The sequence below is a fragment of the Abramis brama genome (assembly GCF_963993115.1).
Source record: "Abramis brama genome assembly, chromosome: 3".
Taxonomy (NCBI): domain Eukaryota; kingdom Metazoa; phylum Chordata; class Actinopteri; order Cypriniformes; family Leuciscidae; genus Abramis; species Abramis brama.
This window is the reverse complement of record NC_139965.1, coordinates 53110905-53121159: the sequence shown is the minus strand read 5'-3', so window position 1 is coordinate 53121159 and position 10255 is coordinate 53110905. Positions and strand designations below refer to the sequence as shown.

The following is a 10255-nucleotide window of genomic DNA, read 5'->3' as shown; positions in this document are numbered from 1 at the left end:
CTCTATCAATTTGTTGTTTGTGCATGTGCACATTTTAATGTTCAGTTAAAGTGTTGAAAAAGGTGTTCTGATTAATATAGAATGTGAGCAACAGTTGGAGAATATGATTACATTTCTTGGTTCTAGTGAGAACTCTAGCTTCTGCATTTTAAAGGAAATTCATGAATTAGCTTTTCGCTTTAGAAATAGAGAGTATATGCATAATGTTTTGCTACAAACGTTGTTCTTGGGAGATAATGAAAATCTGGACCAGTATTAAGTGAAAAACAACACTAACTGAGGTGTTGCAGTTTTGCTGATTGTCAGTAATATATTCATCACTCAAGTGTTTGAATGTATATTTTATTTAATCACAAATAAACATGCAGATTACATATTCATAACATTTACATATGAAATTAAATTCAGTGATATTTAATAAATCTTACACTGTATTATTCTAGTATTCATTTAAATGTTAAGGTAGCACTACTTGTATTGTCGCCTCCCTTATAATTGATTCTGCTTGTTTTATTTTGAAAGCTGCTGGCTAAATCATTTGCTAAATGAATAAACATCTATGTAACATTTACTGCAAGCTTAGTGCACTGCGTTTAAGTGTTTTTAACAACAGACCTAAAGGATATAACGCTCCTACAATGAAATGTAGGTGTTACATTCATAACGTAGCGAGGTTTTTTTTTTTTGGAATAATGTAATTTTGTGCATAATAAGACCAGAAATATGTATTAAAAGTAAAAAGTGTCTATTTTTTTCATGTTGACATCAAAGCACTACGATACCACTAACAAGACATGGTGATGGAAAGAATATGAGAAGGGATAAGAAATTATTTTGCATTTTCCCATAAAAATATTGCTTTCACTCATTCTTTCACAAAACGATTGCATTCCCCACAGAAACTTTGCCTTCTCTCACAAAACGATTGCATTCCCCACAGAAACTTTGCCTTCTCTCACAAAATTATTGCATTCCTCCTATAAACTTTGCCTTCTCTCACAAAATTATTGCATTCCTCCTAGAAACTTGCCGTTTGCTTTCAAAAGTTTTGCGTTCACCCTCGAAACTTTGCGTTCTTTCGTAACAGTATTGCGTTCATCAGGGAAACGTTTAGGTCAGTATGTAACCGGTTCCAAAAGAAGGGGAAGGAGATGCCACATCTGCTAAAGACGCTATGGGGAACGCCATCAGCATGACCGGTGTTTGAAGCAAGAGTGACAAACATGCCAATTTATTGGCTGTCCGTGACATCACAAGTGGGGCACCTGTAAGTATAAAAGGGTGCCTTTAATACACGTCATCAACTCTTTTGTCTGAAGGATACTGCAGGCAAGCCCTAAACATGGCAACGAGACGCAGTGTCTCGTTCCTCTTCTCAGGGAACCAGGGTTTCATAACCTAGACATTCCCTTTTGAAGTGGAACTTCAATGCCGCATCTGTTGAAGGCGCAATGAGCATAGCATGATTGATTTTACGGATACTAAGCCGGAGTCAGAGCATGCCAACCCCGAGGTGTATTGTGGTATAACACCCTAGGCCAATATCTTCTAATAGTAGGACATGATCCCCAAGATTCTATGCTTTATAGCCGGGGTGTCCAATCCTGTTCCCTGGAGATCTACCGTCCTGCAAAGTTCCGCTCCAACCCTGATCAAACATGCATGAACCCACTGATTAAGATCTTCAGGAACACTTGATAATTACAGACAGATGTGTTGGAGCAAGGCTGGAACTGAACTCTGCAGGTAGGTAGATCTCCAGGAACAGGATCGAGCACCCCTGTTCTATAGCAAGGGGAGTCCCGGCCTTTACAACCTTCCTCCCTCCATCACGGAACAGGAATAGCCTTATAAGCCCCCGAGAGCAGACCTCTAGGAATAATGGCTAAGCTATGTCAGCTTCTTCTTTATCTATAATATAGATAAAGCTCTTAGGAAGAACCAACCAAAGGGAGAATATCAACTTGACCTTTAGTAATACCACTACATCCAGGGGGAGATTGCAACCTTCATTTTAATCCACAAGGAGGAGTGCAAATACAGGAACGGCATAGTATAAATGCCAAAAATTCTTGCCATCTAAACTTTACCCACTATAGGGAACCTGCAGGGGAGAGCACTCACTCCCTGCACGCATACATCTCCTGGATCGATAAAAGACTCCATTCACTCATATAATTTATAAATATATAATTTATAGCCAACAAAGGGGAGATATGTCTCACAACCTTCATAATAGCCACTGTTGCAAAAAGGGGGGAACCCAATACTATTTCACTTCCATATGAAAAAAGGAAGCAATGAGATCAGGATAAATGCAGTTTATCACTGTCCAAAGTTACTGCTGGATCAGAGGACAGCAAAGACAGTGCATCCTGATCCAACTGATCACTCAAGCCCATTACAGAGGAATGAGAAAGATCAATCCCTCTCTCATATTCCTCTGCCAGCTTGACCTGTGAACCCCGTGACTTTAGCCTTCGCTGAGCCATGAGGCGCAGACGCTCATTCCTGATTCCTCGAGAAGAGGGCCAAGTGTGAGCGGAGCTCTCGAGTGCTGAACATGCTCCACTCCCGGAAACCTAGTACACAGAGGCACACACTTCCTGAGGCATTGCTTGGTTCCATTGTTCATTCGCTTTCACCACTCACTACACAAACAAACAGCTCCTGAAGACAAAAAAAAAACCTTTTATACTTGAAATATATATATATTTTTACCATCACTATGTCTCTTTAGGGGCTCCGTAAAGCACTGATGATCAGATAGTTAACATGCTAAAGCAGGCATTTGAGAAGAAACACACATCAAATAACCTCTAAAACAATAACATGGTTACAATCCCTATGCCAAGTGCTACAACAACAATACAGTTAAACCGTGTCCTCAAGCATTTTTAAGCATCTTTCATTTCACACACTTCAATCCTCGTTTGCAGTTTCAAGAGCTGCTGTAGTTTCCTCTGGGCTGGGCTCCGGTTCGGATGAAGATGTGGTTTCCGGTGGAGTTGTAGAAACAGGTACATCAACATGGTCAGTGTGATGTATGGGTTCAACCGCCTCTGTAAAAGTGGTATTATCTGATTTAGATGCAGAGTCTGTATGAAACAAAACCTGTAAATTACACCTTCCCCAACAAACACTCACTTTCACGCACAAAGCCACATATATGGTTTGTCAGGATGTATGTAATAAGTTTATGTATGTCTTGTGTATTTCTGCACCCTTTCTCACCTTCCAGCATTGCTGTTATCGTCTTATCATCCATTGAGATATTTGCAGATTTCTCACCTGGTGTGGGAGTGAAGGGTTCAGGAGTGGATGCATTTGAGATTGAGGAAGTCAGATTAGCTGGGTGTTGGAGAATAGAGGTATCTGAGGTTTGATTTTCAGGGGTTGGGGTACCTGGGGATTGATATTCTGGGATTTGAGTTGGTGGGGTTGATGGAGTTGGTGTACTTGGGGTTTGATTTTCAGGGGTCAGGGTATCTGTAGTTTTATTTTGGGGGTTTGGATTAGCTGGGGTTGGTGTTTGAGTTGGAGTGACTGGGGTGGGTGTTGTGGGAATTGATCTGGTTGAAGGCTTTGTTGAATGAGAAGTGGGTACAGGAGTCCCAGGTCCAATAATCACGTTTCCATCTGCATCAGCCAGATATGACATCACACCATAATCACCCATGTTTTCAATCGCATTCAACTGGCAAGAGCAAGAGGCACAAATTACACGGATGTACATATGCAATCAATCATGATTTCTTGATTAAATACTATAAATTATCAATCCACATTACCATGAAAGTGTCAATTATTTTGGGGTAGTGAAGACCTAGTATATATGTATGTGTGTGTGTATGTGATCTAAATAATATCACTTACCAAGTTTACATAAATATAAAAAGTTGAGAAAATTAGTTACATTATTGCAAATCTAACCCTACGTCTGTGTTTTTATGAAAAAGTGTCAATCACTGTTATTGACAGTTGTGTGAATATGTAACCGAACCAATAAACTATAGTGTTAGGTGCAAATTATTTACATTTTCACACTTAACCAACTGTTGCCCGGCTTCACGGTTAAGGCTTAAGCCTAGTCTCAGACTAAAATGTATGTTTGAGGTGTTTAACCTGAAAGCAACTTGCACTGTCATATCTTAAAATATGTCAGTGCCACTGTTTTGTCTCAAGATGCACATCAGTAATGTTTATTTCTAAGACACATTTATAAGTTACTTAAATGTCTTAATTGAACTAAGGCCTAATCCTGGCTTAATCTAAACCCTGTCTGTGAAACCAGGCCTAAAACTCTTACTAAAGGCTGCTTAAACTCAGATTTTTGCCTTGAATTACAGTCTCGAGTCAATGCCATTTCCCACAAGTCAGAGCCAGTCTGCAGATTTCACTTAAAATAGTGGTGTATTTTTTTTAGCTTCAGACTATAATTCTATTCAACCAGAGGAAATCAAACATGTTGGATTGTTACTTTGATCTGATCTCATGCATCTCCTAAAACAAGTTTGTTGTTGGGAAGTTGGGAAGAACTTGAAAGTAAGGTAGTGTGTGATCAGTTGTTTAGTTGTAGTGTATGATGGTTTTCTCTTTAACCATTTACAAAGTTGTTAAGTGTGATGCCTAGTGTTTCAAAATCTGTTCAGATTTGAGAAGTCGTGTAGTGTATTCCACACTTTTCCCCTCAGATTTTCATGACTTGAATTTAGGGATGCACAAATCAAAGTGTTTTTAATTGTGTCATAAATTATTATTTAAAATTAGACCCTTGTATGTTTTTTTTTCCAATGCACTAAAAAAGTTTTGCACAATATCCACTTGGATGTTAATAAAAACTAATATTATGAGCATGTTACATGTAGTATTGTTCCTATGCTGTTCTACAAAGTAGTTATTTACCCTCAAATTTATTCTGAACATTTCTATTAGGCTATGAAAACAAAAACAGTATTTGTGAACTCAGTTTCTGTGAGAGTGGGCAGGTTAGGTCTGCAGTCGAGGGTAAAGTTAGTGGCCGTGTTTAGGTTGGTCCAGGTGTTCAGACGATGGGACAACATCAGCATCTCAGATGCAGGATTCAGGAAGGAGGGATGTGAAAGACGAGGACAGTGTGGAGAAGAAACAAGGGACACACTGAAACCACACAGAGAGGGAGTTGAGAGAATATGTGCTCCGTTTATTGGAAATAACACAGGAAGTCATATCATTATCTGTGAGGTAAAGTCATAACTGCTATGCACAATGGGATCATACGTGCAGTGATTTATTAGCAGTGTGAAGTATCCATAGAAACCTTGAAGCAGGGCCATTGATTCATTTAAACAACATTTAAAGTCGTCTTTACAGCATTCATTGTAATGTGAACTATTTAGTGTTTTTTGTGAATCTAAGCCCCTGCTTTTCAGGACAGAATAATGATAAACTGTACAAAAACGGAGCATCCATCTGTCCCTCAATTCAAAACTGTTGATCTTTTATGCACATCAGTGCATCTGTTTCTTCTTACAGTAAAACTACATACGGAAAGCCACTCACAATACAATCTGCAGTCAGAACGGCATTCATTTTCAAATCTGGGCTTTAAACTATTTTACTAACACCACAATGGAGAAACGGTCAAGTAAATAATGCTGGTTGACAATAATTATGAAGCTAGATCTACACAGAAAAAGATTGATTAAAACAGTTTATTTCCAATTAGAGCACTATTTTGTAAATGTGGGTACTGGTGGATTAAAACTTGGACCAACACTTTTCAATCTGCAACCAAGATATTAGCACCATTTTGTACACTCCACTAAGGATATAAAACAGTCAAAAGTTTAGAATACTGATTTTTTACAAATATTTTTGAGCATTGTCTGATCAAAATACAGTAAAAATGATTTTATATAAGGATCATGTGACACTGAAGACTGGAATAATGATGCTGAAAATTCAGCTTTGTGTCACAGGAATAAATGACTTGTTATAAAATATATTTATATAGGTTCTTTAAAATTGTAATAACATTTCAAAATATTACTGTATGCTTTGATCAAGTAAATGCAGCCTTGGTGAGCAGAAGAGACTTCTATCAAAAACATTCAAAAATCTGAATTATTCCAAACGTTTGACTGAGTGTACCTTGAGATATTCAATATAATAGGGCATTACTGTTAAAACTTGTTATAAATCTTTCAGAATCCTTTCAAATCTTTCAGTAATCTTATTGATTTTGTGATTTTCTTTATTTTTTCTTGCCGTGTTCCTCGTCTGGCATGAAGACACTTACGGTGAAATCGCCGCTCTCCGTACCGTACTTGTTCTTTACCAGGATGCTGTACTTTCCGGAGTCAGCCGTATTGACGCTGGTGATGGTGAAACTGGCAAACTTGCCTGACTCAAACTTCAGAATGTAGTGATCGTCTGAAACCATCTCACGTTCATTCTTCAGCCAAGTGACCTCTGGTACAGGGTCACCCGAGATATTGCAGGTCAAGTTCAAAGCCTATGAGAGAGAAGGGAAGAGACAGATGGAGCGATACAGAAAATAGAACGTTTTCTGTTGTTGTTGCTGTTGTGGGAAAATTCTCTGTGGAGCTGTGCAGAAATGTTATTTTCAAACCGTGTGGAGAACCATGTACAGTACCTTGCCCTCTTGGATGGTCACAACATCAGGCAGACCACCTGCCACACGAGCACGATCTGAGGAAAACACAAAGATTACAAATATCCGCTACACTCACATCACCTTTCAGAAGATACAGTTAAATTGATGTGTTAAACAAGCATGCATTTCTGCATTCATCTACTCACTTCTTTCTGCGATAGCTGCAGCCCTAAGGAAAGAAATTGAAGATCGTAAAAGAAAATATTTGTCGTTATTCAGTCAGTCAAGCTGAATATTATCCATCACAAATCACAAACCATTTTCAGCTTAAAGGCACACTTACTTGAGTCTTTGAAACTCAGCATATGCATCGTCAAATGCTGAAAAGAAAAAAATGTAATGTATATGCATCATTATTTATTGGAACCACAACTAATCGGACCCCTTATTGCACACTTAATAAAGGCAAATAGCAGATTTCTACAACACTGAGAACATGTTGAGATCTTCGGGTGCATCCTGAAGAAAGCTGTGTCAAGCCGAAACACGTCGATCAACACTTGTGAGTTGTTTTATGACTAATGACTAATTGTTTTATGACACAATGTTTTAATGACTAATGACTTTTTACATTTAACCACGCGAGTGCCTTGGAATATTTTGTTGTTCCATCTGATATTTATCTCTCATGTATCCAATGAGCACCGGTGGCTGTGTGTTTATACCCAGTTCCCTTGTTTTGGGACATCTTGAGAGTACAGTTTGCTTTAAATATGCTTTGCAACATTTATTGTGAACAGAAAAAATAGTTATAACGGAAATATGCTGAATGTAGTTTTCGCACGCTTAATTGCAGTAGTTTAAATTTATATATTAAATGCAATTAGTTGAACTTAAACATAAGTAGGACTTAAGTACATCTTTATATGCAATTTTATTATTACTTTTATTGTCTCTGAAAAATGGTTAAAGTGTACTGCCAAATGTACTGACAAGCATTTATGGTAAACTAAAACCATAAATGAAACTTGAATGTCATGTATTTGTTTTAAACATATTTGTTATTACACATTTGTAATGATAAAGTTGCAATTTAGTACATTTAAAATATATTAACTGTCATGTAATATCAAGTAACACACTATAGTTAAAATTATAATCAAATACTTACATGTGCTTCAGTATGTTAATCAACACATCAAAATAAGCACCACAAAAGATTATTAATACACAGTGCTGGGTAGTAACTGATTAAATGTAATCTGGATAACGTAATCAGATTACCAGAATGAAGTACTTGTAATTATATTATATTACATTTTAAAATCAGACTACTGTTACTTTCTATTGATTGCATAATTACATGGTATTCCCACAATGGCAGTGAATTACTACTACTTTTTAATATTTTAGAAATTTTAATTTAATTCTAAAAAGCCTACTGCTTATAGATCTTCAGAAAATTGTGATATGATATTTTTGCCATATCACCCACCCCTATTAGACAGCAAAGCGTGTGCCTAGTTTTTGGCACAGAGCTATTATATGGTGTGTGTGTATGAGCATGTGTTTCCTCACCTTGTCCAGCCAGTTCCACAGTTCTGCGCAAACCTCCTTTACCATCGAAGAACTCAATGGCATATTTGCCTTTATCTTTCTCGGTGGGCTCAGAGATCTGCAGCCACAGCTGCTCACCCACCACACCACTCTTAATGCGCTCGGTGAATGCGATCGCAGCATCCCTTTAATAAAGCACACGTACACACAGTAAAAACTATACTCTGTCTCCAACTACAGTGACCACAAGCTGAGAAAGTAAAGCCAACATACTAATGTTGAATTTAAACTTCAGGGAAAAAACGTAAATCCATAAAAGCCTCCACAAAAATTCAGTCACCAGTAAAACCATGGGTAAAGCGTATATAATATACAGTATTTAAAGTAACATTGCTTGATGAGACTCTTACTTGTGATGCCAGGTGACGTGCAGCTCGTCGTTGTAGTAGTTGACGAAGGAGTAGATCCTGATTCCCTCCTCTGTGCTCTGGATCTTCAGTTGAGTGGAAGAGTTTGCTGGACAAAATGAAAGTCAACATTTGTCCTGCATTGCTAAAACTACATGTTTAAATGTAAAGATGGACTGTGGAGATTTAGAAGATATTTTCAATTATGTTTACTATGTCCTCATAAAAATCATTGAAAATCTTGAAAATGAGGTTGTAAATCTTACCGATAACACTGAAAACCTGATTCATCAGGTCTTTGAATCCTGGAAAACAGAAGTGGACATTTATTTACAAAAGATCGAGTATTATTAGCATCTTTAACATACAGATAAAATCAAGAAGAAATAAGTTTCTTCACATTTTCCGCACCGATTATGGGGAAAAATCGGTGAAATTCTGGGATATGGATTTAAATAGGATAAAATGTTTGGTAACACTTTATTTTAGAGTGTCTATGCTTCACATCTTACACGTAATATCATCAGTAAATTATGCATAGTTGTAAAAATAAAGTGCATAAAGTAATTCTGGAGAGTTTAATAATAGTAGCTATTAGTACTTTTAAAGCATTTTTCTGCTGTTACCTTGGTCAGTAAGGTTGAGGGTGGAGGTGTCTTTGCCTCTGTCATCCTTCAGAACTACTTCATATATACCAGCATCCTTTTTCGAAATCTGCCGTTGACACATAAACAAACAAAATTCATAAAAATAATGACATGCCTGTGTGGGATCTCTAATCTAACACTACAGGAATGCGCTGGATACTGTAGGCCACAACAATCTGACAAAAGCAGAAAGAAAATAATGTAACAAGCAAGAAGTAAACTTGAAAGAGTATGAAGACAGATGCACAAAACAACAAAAACAAAAAAACATGTATGCAAACAGATATTGCTTAAGTTAAAATTATCATAGGAGAGAAGGACTGAAAAGCCAAACTGATAATATGGGATAGAAAAGGTCAGAAAAATAATTCACCAAATCACAAACAGAAATGACAATGAGAAAAACGGAGATATTGTATAATGGGTCAAGAAAGTAAGAGAAAATGTAAAAAAAGAAAGAAAAAAAAGAAAAGAAAAGTGTTGTGGAAAATGTTAAAAACCCATATACACTATTGTTCAAAAGTTTGGGGTCATGAAGACTTTTTAATCTTTTTGAAAGAAGCCTCTTATTCTCACCAAAGCTACATTTAAATACTGTAAAAACAGTAATATTATGAAATACTATTACAATTTAAAATATATTATTCACATATTAAACAGTTATTTATTCATATGATGGATAAGCTGAATTTTCAGCATTATAACTCCAGTCTTGATTTTCAAATATGATTTGCTGCTCACGAAAATTATTAATTTACTGTATTAATATCCCATATTTTATATCATTAAACATGAAACAGGTGTGCATATTGAACCATTAAAAGTGGTAGACTAGTTTACTAATATAATTCTAGTATGTTTTATGTCAATATTGTAAGCACATTATTTACTTTGTCACAATTTTACATTTACTAATTAAAATAATGTAAGTCATGTACATTGTCGTTTGTCCTTTTTTATCAATTTTATTTCCATAAAAAAGTTTAATTTAGAAATCATTGAGCATGTTTTATAATTTTTTTGTCCTGATTTGAACTAAAACAAGA

At 36.5% G+C, this 10255-nt stretch overlaps 1 protein-coding gene across 1 annotated transcript in view; it reads right to left on the bottom strand.

Annotated features, from left to right (window-relative positions):
* Nucleotides 1-330: 330 nt before the first annotated feature.
* Nucleotides 331-10255, bottom strand: part of myom1b (myomesin 1b) — a 63987-nt gene continuing 54062 nt past the window's right edge. The window contains exons 30-39 of the mRNA XM_084109410.1: nt 9189-9276; nt 8829-8867; nt 8566-8671; nt 8177-8340; nt 6942-6978; nt 6805-6827; nt 6638-6693; nt 6281-6496; nt 3235-3697; nt 331-3098 (exon numbers count right to left, since the gene is read on the bottom strand). Of these exons, the coding sequence (XP_083965536.1) occupies nt 2923-3098; nt 3235-3697; nt 6281-6496; nt 6638-6693; nt 6805-6827; nt 6942-6978; nt 8177-8340; nt 8566-8671; nt 8829-8867; nt 9189-9276 (1368 nt within the window). The 3' untranslated portion in view covers nt 331-2922. The remainder of the gene's footprint in view (nt 3099-3234; nt 3698-6280; nt 6497-6637; nt 6694-6804; nt 6828-6941; nt 6979-8176; nt 8341-8565; nt 8672-8828; nt 8868-9188; nt 9277-10255) is intronic.